Raw genomic sequence first — 22807 nt, forward strand, 5'->3', positions numbered from 1 at the left:
ACTTTCAGCAGGGGTGTCTCCTGAAGCTCCTCCCTGAGAGTGGCCATGCAGAGCTCCCGGCTCAGCGTTCCACACAAGGCTTACTCTTCCCTTGTCTCTCATGGCATCACAGCTTCCTGGGATACTCACATCTCTTTGTCCTTAGCATTCTCTGTGTTTGAGGGCCCTCATCACAGGCTGAGGACCAACAAAGTGACCAGGGTGGCTGCTGCAGCCTATCTGAGGAAGAAGACTGGGAGGCAAGGTCTGAGAGGGGGTTCGGAGTTCGCTCCTCCTGGCCTTTGTGGGCCTGTGAGGACTTCGCCTGATCCTGGCTAATGTGGAGAACGCTTGGGGTAGTTTGAGCAGAGGAGTGATAAGATCTGATACATATTTTAAAGAGATCTCTCTGGCCTCCCCATGGATTGGCTACAGTTAAGTGGGTGAAGGTGGAAGCAGAGACACCAGTTTAGGAAGCCACTGATATATCCCAAGTGAAAGATGGTAATGGCTTGGACCAGGATGGCAGCACTGGGAGAGGCAGGGAGAGATCGATCATTTTTGAGAGCTGTTTCTAAGTAGACACAACATGTTTTATGACAGCATGGAGATAAATCATGAGAAAGAGAGGTGTCAAGAAGGCTCAGCCACTGAAAGGCTGGTGTGTTGCCACTTACTGAAATGGAAGAGGCCATGGAATGGTGGGTTTGAGGGTGGGAATCAGGAATTCAATTTGGACATAATGAATTTGAGATGCCAGTTAGATCCAAGTGAAGTTGGTAGATGTGTGTGTGTGTGTGTGTATGTACAAGGGTCATCAGCATTCAGGAACTAATTACAGCCTTGAAACTAGATGAAGTCACCAAGAGAAGAGATAGGTCAACGGGAGGATCTGGAACTCTCCAACAGAGCTCAGGAGAACTAGGAAAGGAGCAGGCTATGAGATAAGAGAACCAAAGAGTGATGTTTCAGAAGTCAAACGGGGGGGGCGGGAAAGTGTTCCAAGTAGGAGTGATCAACTGTCCGGTGTTGCAGGTAGGTCAGTAAGGTGAAGTTTGAGAATTGACTGTAGATTTAGCCACATGGAGTCATTAGATTCTTTAACAAGAAGAGTTTTAGTGGAGTACTGGAAATAAAAGCCTGAATTGGGTTTATTCAAGAGAATATGGGAGGAGAGAAATTGGGCACAGTGAGTGTAGACTATTCTTTCAAGATTTGTAAAATAGAAGGGACAAAATGGCCATAGCTGTGGGAAGATACAGGGTCAAGATTTGTTCCCCTAAAGCTGGGATATAAATATAGGTATTTATATGGCTGATGGTAGTAAGTCAGTAGAGAGTGAAAAATTCAAGAGAAAGAGAGAGAACTGCTGGATTAACATCCTTAGCCAAGAAAAGATGAGGGAGGTCCTGTGTACAGAGGAGGGGCTGCCCTGGAGAGGAGTGACAAGTAGATGGAATAGGGAAAGGGGGAAGGATTGGTAGGCATTATTAGGAACCCCCTTTGAAGTTGATGGTCATGAACTTCAGGGGAAACCAGTTGGGGGGATTGTGTGCTTTGCTGCCTTGGTGGAGATGCAGGATGGGTAGAGGATTGGGCTGAGGTCTCGCCAGGAGAGTACACTGAGGGGAGAGGCAAGGGAGCTGATGGCACATGCCAGGGAATGAATCCAGTCATGCACTGTGGAACCAGTTTGAGGAGGACAAATGATGTGCTGAGCATGAGACAGTAAAGAGACTGGAGGGTTGATGGATATTAGGTTCTGATGTGGCTGAAGGATCAACAAAGTTCAGGATATTGGAGGAAATGCTCTGAAAAGCCAAGAGGTGGCAGAGCGTGGAGAAGCCTGAGATGGTAGAGGGGTTGCTGGTATTAATAATAGGGCCTGGGGCCATGGTTCTCATGTTTCAGTATTGGGAGACATTATTGGTTGCCACAGCGGCAAGGGGAGAAGATGCCACTGACATCTAGTAGAGGCCAGGGATTATACTAAATATCCTGTAATGCATAGGACAGCCCCTGAACAGAGAACAATCCAACCCAGTGGTTAGTAGTGCCAAGGTTGAGAAGCCCTGGCCTAGGGTATGTTTGGGAATGGGTGGCTGGGATAGGCCTGAGGTTAATATAATGGAAGAGAAGATAAACAAAGAGACCAGGGCTTTGAAAGGTTCATTTTAAGACCAATGGGATCTCCAAGACTAGGACAACAGTAGTGCTGGCAAGAAAGAGAGCCAGGGACAAGAGGATGTTAACTAGCTATGTATGGAGCATTTTATTTACTTATTTATTTTTTGGAACTGCTGATTGATGGGAGTTGGAATTCGCAATCCTGGCTATTAGAGCTGCATGTCCTAATTAGTCAAAGAGTGACTTTTTTTTTTTTTTTTTTAAAGCCACTTGTCCATTAACCAGCTCTGGTATAATTAAGTCTTTCTCAGATAGATTGTCTAAAAGCCATCTAGGGATTTGGTTAGTATTTTTTGGTCAAAATTTAGTGAACTTGGACACATGGGCTAGTTCCATCTTGAAATAACCTCTCAGGTGTCAGATTTTGCCAGCCAGCCTTGAGGCAGGAATCTGGTTTAAGAAAACCTTTGAGGAGACTTATTTATTGACTTTGCAGACCGGCTTCCCCTCAGTGTCCACCACTGTGGAGAAAACTAGTCAAAATCACACAGTAGGGCAGCCCGGGGGGCTCAGTGGTTTATCACCGCCTTCCGCCCAGGGTGTGATACTGGGGTCCCGGAATCGAGTCCCATGTCAGGCTCCCTGCATGGAGCCTGCTTCTCCCTCTGCCTGTGTCTATGCCTCTCTCTCTCTCCCTCTGTGTCTCTCATGAATAAATAAATAAAATCTTAAAAAAAAAAATCACACAGTAAATAAGGGTTATAAGCCAATGCTGCTTCCTGTAGTTAAGCTAGTCAGATCGCCTGGTCTTGTGCTTTGTCCTTCATTTTGAACTCAGATGCCTTGGGGCTGCTTTTCTGCCTACCCACAATAGCAAGGAACGTCTTTTGTTTGCTTCTTGTTTGAAAGAAGGGCTTGTTTTGAGGTTTGGGCCACAAATAATAATCCATTGTTCTCTATAATAATAATCCACCCTCTTTAGCAGAAAAAAAATCTGCTTGATGCAGTGTGGCCATCAGTTTATTTAAAAGAATAGCCAAAAGTGCCCATTGTGTTCTGAGAATAAACATTTGGAAGATGGTTGGGAGGACTGGGGGAGTACTCTTGTTCTCCTTGGCCTGGAGTCACGGTTAAGACCTCAGGAAGAAAAAATTCTTAATATGATCATCAGTCCCGGGTGACAGTACCCTTCCTTATTCTGCTCATCTGTTACATTCTAAGAATAATTAGAACACTGTAGATCTGGATTCTTTGCAAACTATTTCTTTAAAAAATATCTTATTTGGAAGATAAGCTTCTCTATATTAGCTTTAATTCATTTCATTTTTAGGCTAAATATTTTTCTTTCTAATTTTCATTGAATCCATAAAAATGTCTTTTGAGTGAAGACTATTTGATTTTATCAGCAATCCTTAAAATTCTTGTAGTTGCCTCTGACTACAGATTTGAAAAAAGGACCTATTTTTATATTCTAAGTGATAGACATTTTAATGACTATTTCTGGGCTTAGACTAACTGAATAAATTCAATGGGTGAAGTGAAGTGACCACAGGGTGGTCAGCTAGTTCTTGAATGCATATGTATCAAGCATGCTGAAATGTAATAGTAGATACGATTTCACTAAGGAAAACAAAATATGTTGTGCATGTTCCTTAAATCCCTTATAGGAAAAGGATCAGTTAAATAATAAACATGACTTTAATTTTCTTTTTTTTTTTTTTTGACTTTAATTTTCTTTAATTATTTATTTCAGAGAAGGAGGAGGGGCAGAGGGAGAAGGAAAGAGAATCTCAAGCAGACTCCCCACTGATCGCAGAGTCCAAGGGTGGAGGCACTCAGTCCCAAGACCTGGAGATTATAACCTGAGCCGAAATCAAGTGTCTGACCCTTAATGACTGAGCCACCCAGGCACCCTTAAACGTGGCTTTACATGAAGTGATACCTTATCTAGCATAATTTTAATTGTAGAGACAGCAGGGTGGCTCAGTGGTTAAGCATCTCCCCCTTCAGCTCATGGCATAATCCTGGAGACCTGGGATCGAGTCTCACATCAGGCTTCCTACATGGAGCCTGCTTCTCTCTCTGTCTATGTCTCTGCCTCTCTGTGTGTGTCTCTCATGAATAAATCAATAAAATCTTTAAAAAAGAGAGAGAGAGAATAGTTTTAATTGCATTAAATACGAAAGATGAGAAAAAGTTCAATGTGATAGCAGTTGAATTTAACAGTAAAATATGAGAACTACTTAAAGAAGTGAAGAAATTAGGGCCTCTACATTATTAAAAATAGATCATCAAGGAAACAACCGAGGGATCCCTGGGTGGCGCAGCGGTTTGGCGCCTGCCTTTGGCCCAGGGCGCGATCCTGGAGACCCGGGATCAAATCCCACATCAGGCTCCCGGTGCATGGAGCCTGCTTCTCCCTCTGCCTGTGTCTCTGCCTCTCTCTTTCTCTCTCTCTGTGACTATCATAAATAAATAAAAAAAAAAAAAAAAAAAAAGGAAACAACCGAGATGTCCTTCAAGAGGTGAATATCCATAAAATGGATATTATTCAGCAATAAAAAGAAATGAACTGTCTTGCTATAAAATGACATAGAGGAAACAAATATTGCTAAGTGATAGAAGCTAATCTGAAAAGGCTACATTTGCTGTATGATTCCAACTACATAATGATCTGGAAAAGGCAAACATAAAGAAACAGTAAAAAGATCAGCGGTTACTGGGGGTTCAGGGGAGGGAGGAGAGGATTGAATAGGTGGAAGGAACGGGGGGATGTTGAGAACAGTGAGATGATTCTGTGTTTTCCTATAATACATGTTATTATGCATTGTCAAAACCCATGAAATGTGTAACAGGGAGTGAACCCTAATGTAAATGATGAGCTTAAAAAAAAAAAGATGAGCTTTAGTAAAAAATAATGTAACAGTATTGACTCATCAACTATAACAAAAGTGTTACAGTAACAAAAGATGTTACTAATAGGTGAAACGGGGCAGGGGTGGGAGTGAGGGTGGGTGGGGATAGAGGTAATCTATGGGAACCCTCTGCTTCCTGCTCAGTGTTTCTGTAACCCTAAAACTACTCTAAGAAATAAAGAAGTTTAAAAGAAAATTTAAATGAAGAAAACATAACTTTTTTTTATTGGAGTTCAATTTGCCAACATATACCATATTACCCAGTGCTCATCCTGTCAAGTGCCCCCCTCAGTGCCTGTCAGCCAGTCACCCCAGCCCCCTGCCCACCTCCCTTTCCACTACCCCTTGTTTGTTTCCCAGAGTTAGGAGTCTCTCATGAAGAAAACATAATTTAAAAGAAATAATTTAATTTAAAAGAAAAACATTAGGTATAGCTGAACTGGTGAAAATATCTTCTTACTGAGAAACGAAAACAAAATCCCAGACCGTCAGCAGTTTATCCTGTTTACAAGAAGTACCTGGCTGTGGAATATTCTTCCAAAAATGTATAGGATGCAATGGCAACAGATAATCTATATATCACATAACTTTCTCATTATCTCTGTTGTCTTCTCTGATAAATTGCACCATAGTATTTATGCTAAATCCTAAATCTGCTTTCCTTGTTTCTCCCTCTCCAGTGACCACTGATGCATCAGGCTTGGAGGTGTATACCCCAAAAGAAATCTTCGTGGCAAATGGGACGCAAGGGAAGCTGACGTGCAAGTTCAAGTCTACTAACACTACAGGCACATTGACCTCGGTCTCCTGGAGCTTCCAGCCAGAGGGGACCGACACCACTGTGTCGGTAGGAATGCTTGCTTCCTCCTGCTGAGCCTCCCTCTGGGTTCCCAGGGCTCTGTGCTGCCCAGGTGTAATGAGCATCCGTTCTTCTGGTGGTTCACTTCCCAAACAAGTGTGTTGACACATAGATTTTAAGGTCCTTCTCTTGTCCCAAGCTCTCCGGGAAAAATTAAGTTCAGCATTTCTCTCTCTCTCTTTTTTAAAGATTTTATTTATTTATTTGAGAGAGAGAGGGAGAGAGTGGAAGCAGGGAGTGGGGCAGTGGGAGAGAGAGAACTGCATGTTGACCATCCTTTATGTATGGGTACGTGCTTTAGCAGTGTTTCACGTTTCAGGGTGTCAGCACTCGGCAGGGATAGTCGACCACTTTAAGATAGATTCTTTTGCATGATGATGAGTTACATGGTTGACCATCATCTGGATGCAGTTCCCTTGCATACCTCTGTCATATCACCTCCTCACCTGCACAGGAACAAGTGTGTTCCCCACTACAGATTGGGGAGGGGGAGTGGGAAACCACTCAAGAGGGTCATGATCTAGCCAAGATCACACCATACAGACTGGACTTGTTCAAACCCTGTTTTGTTGCCCTCTAGTTACTGTTACTTCCCTTATGTATTCTTTATCTCTCAGATGGGAAAATTTGTTAATAATGTTTACTGTCTCTAGGCTTTAGAGATTGATTAAAGCAATGTTTCTCTCTCTCTTTTTTTTTTAAGATTTATTTATTTATTCATGAGAGACAGACACTAAGAGAAAGAGAGAGGCAGAGACACAGGCAGAGGGAGAAGCAGGCTCCATGCAGGGAGTCCATGCGGAACTTGATCCCGTACCCCAGGATCATGCTCTGAGCCAAAGGCAGACGCCCAACCACTGAGCCACCCCAGCATCCCAAAGCAATATTTCCCAATCTTTCTATTCATTATCACCTTTTTAAGGAGTCTTTTTGAAACATACTTTCCTAATTTCTGTCCCCTTTCTAGAAATTTTAAGACTACATATATACTGTTACATCTCTGCTTTATGTATAAAGAGGAAGATTTTTTTCTTATTCTTCCGTGCCCTTAGAGCCAGTATTTGCCCCCACTGTGAGAGATGTCACCTCTGTGGAGAATGCATGGTCTAGAAACTTTAGAAGCTGCTATTCATCTGTGGAAGTTTTTTTTGTTTTTTGTTTTAAGATTTTATTTGTGAGACAGGAAGGCAGAGACACAGGCAGAGGGAGAAGCAGGCTCCATGCAGGGAGCCTGACTTGGGACTCGATCCCGGGTCTCCAGGATCACGCCCTGGGCTGAAGGCAGCGCTAAACCGCTGAGCCACCCGGGCTGCCCAATCTGTGGAGGTTTTGAGTGTCGTCCGTCCCCGCTCCCCCCCCCCCCCCTCGGCTCAGAGAGCCTTTGTGCTTAGAATTTCTCCTTGATTCTTTCCTGACAGAATAGAGTTGACTACCTGCCCATTATCTCTAGATCATGATTTCTGGGGAGTCTCCTTTGGGAGAACTTGGAGTGTGTATAGATGACTATAGTCCCTGGAATAAAACCAGTTTTATGTTTAGCCTAAGTAGCTTCGTTTTCATATGTGATGTCTCATTAAAGTTATATGTTTTCTGTTGAAATAGTCTCCAAAAGAAAATCTCTGTTGCACTGGATTGGAATATATATACCTGGTTTCCTAATTCTTGAGTGGACCTGTGTCCCCCAGGATTTACATTAAAAAAAGGAATAGGCCTTGGGTGTTATGCCTGAGAAGGAAGGAAGGGAGGCAGGCAGGCAGTTCACAGAAAATCAAACATCACCAGGAAGACACCCAGTGGTAATAACTTTCTCTCAAATAGTTGGCTGCATTTGTGCTCAAAACATTCTTATCAAGTAGGTTGAGGCAAATTTATATACCTAAAGAACATGCTATATTTTTGATTAGCATTTTTAGCTAATCAATTTATACTTAACCCACCAAATTGATTACAGGTAATTCCAGAATGCTTAGCTATTGATATAAGATCTTATACTTGGAAGTGTCAGAACACATTTAATAAGATGAGCAGGATGCTTTGAATGTTTACAGATTTCCAGGAAAATTCAAGTCTGACATACATACCTTAGATGGCTTTTCTGGTCTGTGGAATCAAGGTCCCCATGTCTAAACTGGAACTCGGGGCACTTGGGTGGCTCAGCGGTTGAGTGTCTGCCTTTGGCTCAGGGCGTGGTCCTGGGGTCCAAGGATCGAGTCCCACATTGGGATCCTTGTGTGGAGCCTGTTTCTCCCTCTGCCTGTGTCTCTGCGCCTCTCTCTCTGTCTCTCATGAATGAATAAATAAAATCTTTAAAAAATAAACTGGAACTCATCTTCTCTCCCCTCTGTTTACCTTCTTTGCTAGTTCTTTTTGGGTAGTTGTGTTTGTCTAAGGACCTGGTTTTAAAATCTTTTTTTTTTTTTTTTTGGTTTTAAAATCTTGAGTCTTGTGGGAGTTTTGTGGTCCTCTCCTCCCTATCTGCTCCCATTTCTTTTCCACCCCTTTTCCTAGCCCAGGAATTAAGAATGTTTGCTATTCTTAACAAGCATGTAGGTTATATTACACACAGCGTGTATGATTGATAAATTGTAGTGATAATAATATAATTGTTATTACTAATATTTTCCAGTGATCATTTAGCATCACGGAGGGTGGGTTTAGAGGAGGTTAAGGCCAGTTAAGAGGCCACAGTCCAATATGATTAGAGCATGAAATGAGGTATTATCAGTGGAGGAACTTCAATAGAGAGAAGAGAGAAACTTAAGAGGTAGAACTGACAGGGTTAGTAGGTTAACTGGGTGGGAAGGAAAGTAGAGGAATCAAGGATTATTCCAGGATTCATGGTTCAGGAGACTGGAGTAATCCACCAGTTGAGATGGGACACACAGGTGGAAGGTGACGTTTACAGGAGAAGGTGACAAACTTGGAGGTGGGGCCATTGAGTTATATAAAGTGAGTAGGCTGGAGTAGGCTGCCGGGTGAGGATTCAGAGCTCAGGGAACCACCACAGATGGAGAGAGGGGTTGAGGAGTTACCAAAATATCAACGGTCCTTAAATCAGAGGAATGGACAAGAACGCACAGAGGTTTCGCTGTGCTCAGAGGTTCTGAAAATGTTGTTTGCTTGACCACAGAGCTTGTGGTTGACTAATGCCCATTTCTACCCTGGTCCACTATGACCTCACCTGTGAATTAAAAGAAAGGTGTGAAGCCTCCTGCAAAGTGACTTGGATTGAAGCCAAGTCTCAGGCTAGATCCCCACTGACTAGGCCTTCCCTAGCTTTCAAGGTGCTGGGCTCAAGGTGCTGGGCTTGAGCGGGTTTCTTCGAGAAATGAGTTCCTTTGCTAAAAGCAAGTATGAGGAAAGTGAGCTAAAGGCTGAATCTTCGAAGAGAAGCAAGAACATTGGGGTGTCTGGGCTTCCTCTCACATGTGTACCCCTAGGAAACCAATATGTAAGAGGGAAAAAGCCTCTCAGAGTAACTGATCTGTGATAATTAGGCTTTGCTTTCTTCACGTCTTTGTATAACTAAATGGTAAGTTTTATGAATTCAGACTGAAACCTTTGGATTCACAGGCTCAATCATGATGTTGTCACTGGCTCTGAAGAGTTAGATAGTCCTGACTTTGACCTTGGATCTACCTATTGTAGTGACCTTGGGCAGATGGCTTCTTTGAGTCTTTTTTTCCTTACGTATGAAAAATGGGCAGTAATCACTACATCAGTGGCATATTGACAAGATTTGAGATGATAGATGAGTTTATCTCTTTAACTGAAAGAGGACTGAATCCTGTGATTTCTAAACTTTGGTCTGGCTTTGATTCCATAGCTTATTTGTCATATGAAGTTGTATTTCTTTCTACATGAAGTCTTTTTGAAAAAACCTTGTGCTGCATGCCTGTTAAGAGTTTAGAGCATCTGCCTTTGAGAAAAGCTCATACGTTCTTTTTTTTCTAATTGCAGTTTTTCCACTACTCCCAAGGACAAGTGTATCCTGGGAATTACCCACCATTTAAGGACAGAATCAGCTGGGCTGGAGACCTCGACAAGAAAGATGCATCAATCAACATAGAGAATATGCAGTTTATACACAATGGCACCTATATTTGTGATGTCAAAAACCCTCCTGACATTGTTGTGCAGCCAGGACACATTAGGCTCTATGTTGTAGAGAAAGGTACTTCCTTGAGTATTTTGGCAAAGGTGACACAGTCTCCTTTATCTCAGATTTAGTTGGAGAACAGAGTTACATTTCCTATTGTGTTTGCGATACAGTTACGCTCCCTGTTTCATGTACCCGTGGCTCCCCAAAATATGCCAGAGCTTGGTGGGGCGGGGGGGGGCCCTGTTTATCCAGCTGTAGTAGCTAGTTTCTTCATTTGTATACCTGGAGCCCACTGATCCAATTTTAGGAGTGTTAATTTTTCAGTATTAATTAGAAGAAGGACCTAGTTCACTATGGTTGGATGGGATGGGCAGTGGAGAATAAGATTAATACTGCTTTGATATTCTCCAAGAGAAAGTTCTAACACTTGCAGTACAGTTTTTTCTTCCCTTTTCTGGAAAATAAGGAGGAAATGCAGCTTCTGGTGTCTCACTTTGAGACAAAGTCTGCTTTGCCAGAGAGCAAATTGAGGTAAATTCACACCCCTGGAATTGCTTTGAGTTCAGAGCCTTGAGTGGGAGGGATTGAGTGTATAGAGATCCTTATTAGCTCTGTAGCTTATTCTGTATCGGTTAACATTTGTACAATATCGGTTAGACAGTGGGAGCTCATAATGTGGACAATAAAAGACGAAGTGGTCACTCCTAAAGCACTTGCTTATTAATTTAATAAAATCCCACTTCCTCTCTTGGTAGCAAAGTACCTTAAAACAATTTTGTTCTTTCTCTCTAGAGATCTTGCCCGTGTTTCCAGTTTGGGTGGTGGTGGGTATAGTTACTGCTGTGGTGCTAGGTCTCACTCTGCTCATCAGCATGATCCTGGCTGTCCTCTATAGAAGGAGAAACTCTAAAAGGGATTATACTGGGTAAGAAACACCATTTGTGGGGGAGGAGGTGGGGGAAAGAATCCAAAAACTTCTATATTTTTTTGTGCAAAAAGAATGGTGAAGAATTAGCTACTTTCACATCGGGATCGGGGGAGTCTGTCCTTCAGAGGTGTGCTGGTGCAGGCCAGCAGAAATCGGTGACCTGCTGGTGAACATGGGCCGTGCACTACTCCCCACTTCCGAACACCTGCCATGGGTTTGTGCAGTGAACCACGCAGCAATGTGGGCTCTGCGTGACAGTACCATATCATGAAACCACACACGTCACTCTCCCACTAGGACTGTCATTTGAATCTCTTGGTCATAATCTCACAAGGTTCTTCTTTTCAGTTAGGTAAATAGAAAACTCTAGTCACAGAGTTGTGCTAATAAATGACTCCAGCTGATGTCATGATGAGGGCTTTTCCTTTTCATAGTTTTGTAAGCAGTTTTATTGCTTTGATCATTCTCGAATGCATGGCTCTATTCATCCAGACTGGGGTAATAAGAGTTGGACAGCAAAATATACCAGCAATAAAGAAAAGTAGATTTTTCTTCTTGTGTATGGCTTCTCGAAAAACACCTCGGAGCAAAAGGTGTGTCTAACTGAAGAACCTTCTTTCTCCCCCTCTCCAGTGGGACACCTAGCCATGTAAGCTATGTAGAACTCATGGGGTAAGACTCAGCAGAGGCCGGATTCAGGCTGTCACACGAGCCGGGTCCCCTGTGCGCGGGCTCACCTTACCAGCCCTAAAGGACTGTGAGGGGGTTGCTTGCCCCAAACCCCCTTGCTGGTGGATGGTGGGAACCCGGGCTCTGCTGCTCTGGTTTTTAGGAGTGCTGTGTTTTAGCCAGTTTGAGTGTTCAAATTCAGATCTTGTTTGCTTGGAATGCTTCTTTTCTGCTGACTGTATCTATACCTTGGCATAGTGAGTGCTTTATGATGAAATATAACCCAAGTGTTATACCCAACATGAGAGACTAATCCAGGGTGGTGACATGCCAGTGTGTAGTTCTTGCTTTGGGGTTAATAAAGGAGCAAAAGAGTATGCCATAGAGTCCTGCATGGCATCGTGAATGCTGCTTTTCTTCTTACTATGATTTTTTTTCCCCTTGCCCTGCTTTTTCCACCTTGGTGTGCCGGGATCAGATCCTGCTTATCTTCTACTTCTTAAGAAAAGCTGACATAGACGACACACTGGGACTGTAACAGGGCTGGGGTCCTCTTCCAATCCCACTAGACACATGGTAACTAATCACATTGCCCGTTGCTGTTAACATTCATGTGTATGTATTCAGCCCATCTCCCTTGTTGACAACTAACCAGCTAGCTCTGTGCTAACACAACAGCTATTATGGTTTGTCCACAAATATGTCTTATGTTTGCATTGGCAACTTGTTGAGTGTACCATCCCAGTGAAATTGGGCTGTCAGGTTTCTCAGAGGTTTTATGATCACCTGAATATATATATATATATATATATATATATATATATATATATATATATATATTCCTCACGTAGAATGACTTTGTGTATGTGTGTGTTTTAGTGTTCTTTCATACATGAATTGTTATTGGTGGCTGAGACCCTCTTTGTGTTAGATACTCAGACCATTTTGGTTTGGGATATAGAGCTTAGAGCTTCCTGATTCAGAGAAGACGCAGTTCACAGAACACAGTTTGCTTTAGTCTTAGTTATAATCACACTAGAATGTGAACCTTCCCAAACTCCTAAGATTTTCTTTAAAAATGCGTTAACAAGGATTTAAGCTGACATGTACCATTAGAGAATCCCTAATGAGGTACCTCCTGCCATTCACTTTCCCTTATTTATTTATGAGATAATGTTTATTGTGAAAGATCCCCAGAGCCCTGAAAAAGTTCAGCCTGTGTGATGTGGCATTCCACAGTTTCTTATCATTCATGACTTCCTGGGTTTTCTTTGGTTGTATTAGTAGGGAAACTAAATATGGGGAACTAAGGAATGAAAGGAATGAGTTGAGCCAAGACTACAAGCCTGGATGTGGATCTGTAATTTTTGGAATACATTCAGCAAAGGTTTGCCTTGTTGCTATTACAAAGGCTTAGCTTGCTCCTTTAAACATCCCAGAGGAGGAGTGATAGCAGGGGAAAAACACAGAGCAGCAAAAGGATAAATGAGCATTATAGGCAGAGTCCCATTCAGCAGATAGTGTGATTGCAAAGTGGGGCAAAGAAGTTGCACTACACAGTTTCTGTACTTACCCTTAAGTAGGTTCATCAACTTCTAAGAAACAGTGTCAGGGATAAGAAATAGTCTCAAGATCTGTGATCATTTTGATACTCATTGTTCTGTTGTGTTTTGTTTTATCTGCTGCTTCACCTTGCCATCACTTGCATTTCTATATTTTTTTCCCATTTATTTTAATTTTTTTTTCTGTTTACATTTGTTCTCCAAATTGCCAACTCATCAGCTGCAGTACATCAGAGAGTGTGTCACCGGTTAAGCAGGCTCCACGGAAGTCCCCCTCCGACACAGAGGGTCTAGTAAAGAGCCTGCCTTCTGGATCCCATCAGGTAACGGCTGATTGCAGTTCTGCCCACCGTACTGTGCTCTGCAGTTTGGTGGTCTGTCACTTTCCTGGTCAGGAAAGAATACTGACCCCTGAGACAGAAAAGAGAGATAACAAGAGGGGAAATTAGAGCTGGCCTAGGAGGACCACAAGAAAATATGGGAGAAGAATCTGACTTGAGGAAAGGTTTCCACCAAAGCAACACTAACAGATGATTTACTAATAATTTGGCTCCTCTAGGCCAATTGAAATTAGGAAATGGCCCCTCAGATGTAAGATGAATTGCTTAAAGAAATAGATCTGGTGAACTAGATTCTGTTTTGAGGTGCTCTATAAGATAAGGAATTAGGAAAAGGTTGATATTCTTGGTATTGAAAATAAATTATTTTGTATGAGTTCTTTAGAAGAAATTGAAAGTAAACATTTATCTGAATAACTGGTAGGCTTGATGAACAAGGCATTGATTTCTACTTCTTTTAGAAAGTACAGAAGAGAAATATCTTTTATTTGGAACTTAGCATAGAATCTAGCATGGTGGTTAGTACTGTGTTTTGACTATGCTCTTGTGACTATAATTGCGGCATGGCAAAAATTCCATAGCTTAGTACCAATTCTGTCCTTCTGGGGTAGAAAGCAATCTAAGGAATTTGGCCAATTACAGGTTTTCCCTGAGGTGTTTTGGAGGTCAGATGGATTTAAAAGGAAATAAAGAAAAGAATAACAGTGTTCTGTGGAAGTAGTACTCAGTCTTATTCCATAACTGTTAATATGTAGTGAGGACCATGAGGCATTGTGATATTAAATCACTAAAAGCATACGCCGAGCGAATCACAGCATTAGGGCTAGAACTCAAGTTCTAGAACATTCTCTGTTAATATCATAGCGTCCGGGCTTGTGACTAATTCCTAGTCTATCTGTCTCTTTTGGATAACGGTATAACGCAGATACCTCACTTCACTAATTTGGATTGCAGATGGGAATAGGGTTAAGAATAAAGGTTTGAGAGTTAGGCATAACATTGGAAAAAGGCTTAGAAGATTTTTCTTCTACTTTTGAAGTGCTATGGGAGTTGCTCACCTGTTGAAAACAAACTAGAAAGAAAAAAAACAACAACAATGGTTTCTGATATTGGAAAGCAGGTTGTGTGGTACTGTAATCCCTGAGAGAAGGGACACAAATAAGAGGAGTCCTGTGATTGTCTGAGTTTACTGCCTTGAGGCAGTTTCCAAGCTGCAGTGCTAGGAGGGGAAGCACAAACAAACTCAGTTGTTTGAGGAATTGAGGAAGAGAAGTCAGTATTTGGGGAGGCCAAGGTTTCTAGGATTTATGAGACAAAGTTCCAGAGAAGAAGAAACTACACAGAAAAAAAAGAGATATGGAATGGCCAGGCTCCTTTGAGCCTTTTCTGAGTAGATAGAGATTTTTGGATGTATGAGAGAAAACACCTAAAACCAGAGAAAGAACCATCTGAAAAGCAGTAAGTTATATGATATCATGCAGGGCTGGGAATTGTTTGTGTTCCTAAAGGCCAGAGTGCCTCTTAATACATAGAATATTGGTTGCAGTCCTCCAAATGGTCATGCCCAGTAGTACCGGAATATAGTAGTATTACTATAATAGTAGTACCAGGCTAATGTAGCACCAGAATATGGATACTGTGGACCTGCCATAACAAAGCTTAAAAGGAGGCCTTTAAAGAATCAAACTAAACTGAAAGTATTTTAGCTGCATGCCAGTACAAAATCCAACACTCTTTACAAGAATACAACAAAATCCAGCACCTAACAGTGTAAAATTTTACGATGTCTCACACCAATCAAAAATTACCACACATATGGAGAAGCAGGAAAAAAATATGACCAGGAGAAAAGCCAATCAATAGAAACAAACCCAGAAATGACAGAACAATAGAATTCATAGAACCAGGACTTTTAAACAAGTATGAAAATCTTATAACTAATCTTAATGATGTAAAGGAAACCTTGACATAATGAGAGAAATATAAAAAAAAGACAAAATGGAAAAAACAAACAAACAAACCACCTTGGATGGCATAGACTATACAGAAGAAAAAATCCATAAGCTTGAAGACACAGCAATAGGAACTATCCAGAATAAAGCATGAAGAGGAGGGCAACTAGAGAAAATAGGCAATATCTGGAAAGAGAAGGGAATAAGAAAAAAAAAAATAGCCAGAGGCTTTCCATTCTTGGAAACTAATTTTTCTGATATTATCTTAATGTTTCCAAACAACTTTATTTTATTACTACTTCTGGATACTTCAGTTTTAGATATTAACTACCGACTCCATACTATGGAGAATGAAAATGTACATTTCTTTTTCTCCTGGCCTTTCTTCCCACACACGGTTTGTACACATACATATACACAAGCCTCCTCCCAATGAGATTGTATCACTGTATTTAAATATGTTTCAGTATTATGTGTACCTATTTTTTTCCATCATTGTACCACATATATTTGCTTCCTTTTATAATTTTTTTTTGTTTTTCATGGAGCCAATATTTGCCTTGTTTTTTATTTGCATAGTCTTCTAAGCCTGTATTTATATTCCTTCTCAAAACTCTCCACTTAAACACCTCTGCGCACATGGAAACACATGACGTGTTTTGTTGGTTTCTTTTTTTTTTTTGGAGACACACCTGTTAGGATCTTCTGCATTTGTTGTGCTTTAGGCTGCTGTATAGCAGTCATCTTGGGCCTTCTCGCCCAACAAATGTTATTTACTCATCTCTTATTTAGACTCAGTTCTTCACCTTTTTTAGTTTATTCCCATATTATGGTAGATATATCCTCCATAATTTTTTTTTCCTCCATAATTTCTTGAGAGAGAAGGCACAGGAGATAAAAATTCTGAGGCTTTGGTTGATAAGCAAAATGATCCCAACGATGTCCACATCCTAATCCCTGGAACCTGTGAGATATATTGCTTGACCTTTCCCAAGGGATTCTGCAGCTCTGGTAAAGGATCCGAGATGGGGAAATTCTCCTGGATTATCCATGCAGGCCTCGTATAATCACAAGGGTCCTCATAAGAAGGAGGCAGGAGGGTCAGGGCCAGCGATTGAAGATGTTATCCTGCCAGGCCTTGAAGACAGAGGAAGGAATCTTCAGCCAAGGAATACAGGCAGCTTCCATAAGCTGAGAAAAGGAAGCGGACTCTCCTCAGAGCCCCCAGAAGTAACACAGCCCTGCTGGTGCTTGAGGTCCTCCTGAGGGTCCTTCTGACCTCCCCAAATGTAAGAGAACCTGTTTGGTTTTAGCACGTCTAAAGTTGTTTTTATTCTCCTTCCTTAAACGTGATGGATAACTCCGTTGGGTAGGATTCCAGGTTAGAAATTGTTCTTCAAAAAAAAAAAAAAAAGAAATTGTTCTTCAGTATTTTGAGGCATTGTTGATGTTTCTAGCTTCCATTGTGAAGAAGCGAAGAGGTTGCTCTCTTCTCATTCCTGCTTCTTTGTGTGGTACCCACTTTAAGCCCCTTCTCAGAATCTTTTTTTTTTTTTTAAGATTTTATTTATTTATTCATGATAGACATAGAGAGAAAGAGAGGCAGAGACAGAAGCAGGCTCCATGCTGGGAGCCCGACGCGGGACTCGATCCTGGGACTCCAAAGGCAGGCAAACCTCTGAGCCACCCAGAGATCCCCTCAGAATCTTTTTTTATCCCTTGTATTCTAAAATTTCATAAAATTGTGGGTCCTTTTCATTCATTGTGTTTGCTATTCCGTGTGCCCTTTCAATCTGAAAAGTATGTTCCTCAGTTTTAGGATGTTTTCTCCCATTATGCTTTAGAGATTTTCCTCCTCCTATTTTCTATTCTCTCCTTTGGAAATCCCAATAGGAATTGGACCATCTCCTAGATCAGTCCTTTAGTTTTCTTATTTTTTCTGTTTTGCAGTTTTTGTCCTGCTTTCTATTAATTAATTAATTAAATAATTAATTTACTCATTCATTCATTCATTCATTCATTCATTCATTCATTTATGGGAGACACAGAGAGCGAGAGAGGCAGAGACACAGGCAGAGGGAGAAGCAGGCTCCATGCAGGGAGCCTGATGTGGGACTCCATCCCGGGTCTCCAGGATCAGGCGCTGGGCTGAAGGCAGTGCTAAACTGCCTAGCCACCTTGGTTGCCCTTTGTCCTGCTTTCTAGAAAATTTCTGTAACATTATTTTCCAACTTTAATGGAATATTAAGTTTCTATTATCTTTTTTAAAATTTTCGAAAGCTATTTCTTATTCCCTAATTATAACATCTTGTACTTGTTTTTATGAATGCATTGTGTTCTCTCAGCATATCATTTATGTTTTATGTAATTTTTAAAAATTTTATTTATGGGGATCCCTGGCTGGCTCAGCGGTTTAGCACCTACCTTTGGCCAGGGGCATGATCCTGGAGTCCTGGGATTGAGTCCCACATCGGGCTCCCTGCATGGAGCCTGCTTCTTCCTCTGCCTGTGTCTCTGCCTCTCTCTCTCTCTCTCTCTCATGAATAAAATCATAAAAAAAAAATAAAAAGAATTACCTTTTTCTCATAATTTCTGTCTTATGTTAGAAGCTTTACTCAAATACCCAATGATCTTTGGTTATCTATTGATACTTAAGTCACTCAAATCTGATCAGAAGCTCTTTCTGCAGAGAAGAGCTTCCTGGGTGGGTAGTGGGCTTCACTGTATAAAGCACTGACTGTCATCCATTTGGAGACTTAGAAAGTATCCATTGCTGAGAGTCTTTTTCTCTTGGGTTAGTCAATTTCTCTGGAAAGAAATCCCTGCTTCGGAGCTGAGTAGAGGAAGGAGAGAGATGAGGGTTCACTGTTTAATAAGCAGACTTGCTCACCTCGTTTTCAGGGCTGTGCCCCCCCCCCCCCCCCCCCCCGCCCCCTTGTCTGCTGTCCCTGAGTCAGAGACTGGCTCACTTCCTGTGAGTAAACCCCAGGGTTCTGCCCAGGCCAGACTTCGAACCCAATGGCATTTTCTAGAGGTTGGTAAGAAATAATCCAACCGTTGTATCTATCCGTATTCACATTTTTCAGCATTTGCAGGATAATACCAGATTAGCTTTGAGAGTAAAACTGGGTTCCTCACAGTTGATTCTTAGGTGATTTCCTCTGTGCTCAGGGCAGACCCCTGGAGGCCTCTTCAGCCCCCATCACATCAGGGTTTCTGCCTAGGTGGCCTATACCCAAGTATACTTTGTCTGACTCAGGTTTTTTTTTTATCAAATCATACTGTACCTTTTATTTTACAGTTGTACATCTTCAAACTAGTTTCTGCCTTACATGTTTCTGGAACTTCTAAATCCCTTGCCAGTTAACCCAAGGCTTGGAAGTAGACTATGTGATTGCCTAGCCAATCGGTCTTCTAGCTTTTGTTTTATTTAGATTTGCATTTACTGGTCATGTCCACTTACAACAGGGAATGCTATCCTAAGGTTAAAACAGTTGCTTCATTTACTCCATAAAATTCCTAAGTGCTGTAGAGCATTAGCAGGGGGTCCTAGTGTGTGCTTTAAAAAAAATGTATTTATTCAATTTATATAGAGTGTGATCAGGGGGAGGGGCAGGGGAATGAAGCTCAAGCCACACTCCCCGCTGGTGCAGAGCCCAGCCTTATGACCCATGATCATGACCTGAGCCGGAATCAAACGTGATGCTCAACTTAGTGAACTACCGAGGTGCCCCTAGTGTGTGCTTTTATTCACCATCACCCACCACCTTCAGTTTATGTATCAGGGATGCCTCTCTTTCCAGGCCCCGGAGTATTTGATGGGAGTTCAGAATCCTTATGATATACTCTTTCTTCAGTTTGTTCAAACTGAGGCTGCCAAGTTTTTCACAGTTTAGGAAAAACGTACTTGACCTGATATGTTCCATCTTATTATGGAATTTATGAGATTAATTATAAGTTGGATGCAACGAAACAGAACAGTTCTTTTAAGAATCTAATCAGGGCAGCCCAGGTGGCTCAGTGGTTTGGCGCTGCCTTCAGCCCAGGGTGTGATCCCAGAGTCCCGGGATCGAGTCCTGTGTCAGATTCCCTGCATGGAGCCTGCTTCTCCCTCTGCCTGTGTCTCTGCCTCTCTCTGTCTCTCTCTCTCTGTGTCTCTCTTGAATAAATAAATAAATAAAATCTTTTTAAAAATCTAATCATTCCTCTGGATATTCTGTTTCGATCACTTCCACATACACGTGGGTGTTTACTGTACATGCAGTGTAGACCAGACTCAGAAAGTGCGAGGATAATTAGCACCTGGACTCTGCGCTCAAGAACCTTAGAGTCTCCTGGGTGGTTAAGATCATTTTTAGGCTTTTCCCAGATGTGGAGAATTTTTTTTTAATACCCTAATGAACAGGTTTTTTGGTGTTTTTTGAATACCCTCACAAACAGCCTTGAGAAAATCTTCATATTCAGTTGAACTCCAGGGTAGTGACGTGTTACAAACTAGCACTGACTCTGGGGTCCAGACAATGGTATTAACTTGGGGAGAATTACTTGACATCAGCATCTGTTCCTCCTCTGAAATGATACGTTGGGGCAAGTTGATCTCATTTTTTTTTTCTATTTTTAATTATAAGGGCTCGTGGCACACTGTGCTTTATAAGGACAGGTATAGGTGGTTGCTGCCCATGCTAGCAATCAGATCGGTGAAGCGGGGATGTGGATGGGAATATTTGCAAACTATCCCTTGGTACTTTCTTCCAGGAGTTCTATTGTGACGCGTTCCCTGATCAGCAAAACCTTCCATCTTCTACCCTCAGGCATCATCTGAGAATCTTTTTCTTTTTTAAAGATTTTATTTATTTATTCATGAGAGACAGAGAGAGAGAGAGACAGAGACACAGGCAGAGGGAGAAGCAGGTTCCACGCAGGGAGCCCGACGTGGGACTTGATCCTGGGTCTCCAGGATCATACCCCGGGCTGAAGGTGGCGCTAAACTGCTGAGCCCCCCCCGGGCTGCCCTCATCTGAGAATCTAATTGCATTAGTAATTACTACTTGGATAAATAAATAACTCCAGGAGAGAACTTAACAGGAGTGTGCTAAGAAGGAAATTTATAGAAGATGAACCATAACACCGAAACAGGACATTAAGTTTTCTGTATTATTTTCTGTCTTTGGTCACTATTTTTGTTACCATTGATAGACTTGGTGACAGAAGGCTTGAGTAAAAGTAGCTTTAACAGACAGGTTTATTAACTCACAAGAGGTCCCAAAGCAAGGTACTTCTGTGTTCTTGAGTTCACTGGCCCAACAGTGTTAAACCATTTTACAAATGGTTTCTTCAAATCAGGATCCAAACATGTTCTTTCCACCATATTCTTTCATCTTCTGTATTTTGTCTTTGTTCTTGAGCTCCCTGCAGCCTCCAGATGGCTGCCGTGGTTTCAGGCAACACCCGAGAAGAGGCAGCCAGGAGAAGAGCTGACTCTCCTCCCATGCAGTTTTAATTATGGAGGAAAATCTTGGCCAGAAGCCCCCCCAGCAAACTTCTCTGAGTCCCCACTGGGAGCAGATCACATGCTTATGACTCTTCCAGTCCCATCTGCAAGGGGACGGGAAATATGATTGGCTTCCCCGCCCCAGGGTGGGGGGGAGGCAAGGAAGGGTGGGATCGTTTATCTGAGCAAAGGGATGGTGACCACTGAACCCAAATTAAGGTTCTTCCAGCAAGTGGAACTGGAAGGTTGGTTTGGGAAGGTTGTTAGGTAGGCACTACTTAAAGTGTTCCAGCATTAGGGATGAGAAGTAAAACTCTTTGTCAAGTTTAGTTTAACATAATTTTTTTGCGTGTGGGTATCTTTCCTGAATCCTTTTCTGGAAATGGTTAATGTTTTGTATGCACAAGGCAGGTATTGGTAGGGGGCGGGGCGGGGGGCAGTGATAGAGTGGACTAGTTACACACCTTTCGGCTGAGTCACAAAGACCCAGTAATGTTTGAAGAAGTATGCAGGCGCATCGCTTCCTCTGGTTCTCACAGCGGCCGGATGAGGTTCTTTTATCCCGTTTTACACATGAAGAAACTGAAGCTTAGTTAGATTGAGTCACTTGTTCAAGGTTACTAGTTAGTGGCAGAGCTGGTGTTAGACCTGGATCTGTCTGGCTCAAAGGCAGGTGCTTATTTTCTCCTGCCCGTCCATTTCTTTTCAAGTCCGTTTTGATAATTGGTTTCATGTATCTCAGAGTCCTAAAAGGTAACTAACTGTGTTTCACACCTATTTTTAGCAGTGGCATAAATACTAAATACTGAAAAGGGTGTTTCATGAACAGTCAGTGAGCATGTGGTAAAAGCAGATGTTCTTTCTTGGTGGTAGTGGTGCTAGAGGATCAGGTGTGATTGAGATTAGGAAGGACCGCAGAGACTACAGAAAGGGGAAGCGGGACATAGCACAGTAGCTTCTGTGTAATTAATACATGCTAACTGGCACTAAAAGAAGAGACCTGGGTCAAGCAATTTGTTTCTTGAAACATTTTCAGTAGTTAAAGACAGTCTGTGTAGTGAACAGTTGGGTAAAAATGTATCCAGAATAATTTTTCATTTGATTGCTGTAATTCTTTGGAAAAGCACCCCAACCCCACCCTGCAAAAACAAGTGGAAGGTGGTGGAGATGCGTGCCAAGATGTACAGTAAAAACATCTAGATGCTGTTCATGTATTGTTTTAATTCTCAAATACCTGAAAGTGCCTGCCTTGGTAGTGGCAGAGTCATTTCCATGTTGCTCTTCGTTTCCAGGATCCTCCATGTTCCATAGAGACCCAGAATACTTTCAGGTCCCAATAAGGTTCAGAACCCGGCTTCAAAGAGCTGTTGGAGATTGAACTAGATCTATCAGCAGATGCCTGATCTGGACCCACATCCCAGAATTCCTTTGGTCCATTACATCATCCACGCCTTCTCCAGCACCTACCGGGTCTGCCCACTACTGCTCTAGGCACTTAACTAACAAAGTCCCTGATCTTAGGACCCCATTGTAAGAGGGAAAGGGACTGAGGGCATTGGACAGTGGTAAGCAATTTGGGGAAAAAGAAAAATCCATCAGCAGGAGGGAATTCCTTTTATCTTTCAGTGTTTTCCCAGTTGCCTTCAACAAACTGTTATGTGTTCTTGCCATGAAAGACAACACCATCTCACATGAGAGATTTTACTGATATTTTAACATTTACTGATAACCTATTCTGTGTTCTTTTTCATTTTTGCTTTCTCTGTTCTCTTTCTTTTCCACTCACCTAGTGTATCTGTTACCTATTGCTGTGTAACAAACCACCCCAAAACATAATGACCTAAAACAACCACCATTTATTTGGCTCCCAGTTCTTTAGGTCGTT

General features: G+C 42.0%; 1 protein-coding gene across 1 annotated transcript in view; it reads left to right on the forward strand.

Annotated features, from left to right (window-relative positions):
- The window catches only part of MPZL1 (myelin protein zero like 1), a 71645-nt gene that overhangs the window by 44583 nt on the left and 4255 nt on the right, over positions 1-22807 (forward strand). Inside the window, exons 3-6 of the mRNA XM_072831535.1 lie at positions 5702-5868; positions 9841-10054; positions 10775-10907; positions 13362-13464. Of these exons, the coding sequence (XP_072687636.1) occupies positions 5702-5868; positions 9841-10054; positions 10775-10907; positions 13362-13464 (617 nt within the window). The remainder of the gene's footprint in view (positions 1-5701; positions 5869-9840; positions 10055-10774; positions 10908-13361; positions 13465-22807) is intronic.

Source organism: Canis lupus, chromosome 6 (genome assembly GCF_048164855.1).
Source record: "Canis lupus baileyi chromosome 6, mCanLup2.hap1, whole genome shotgun sequence".
In the NCBI taxonomy this organism is placed as follows: domain Eukaryota; kingdom Metazoa; phylum Chordata; class Mammalia; order Carnivora; family Canidae; genus Canis; species Canis lupus.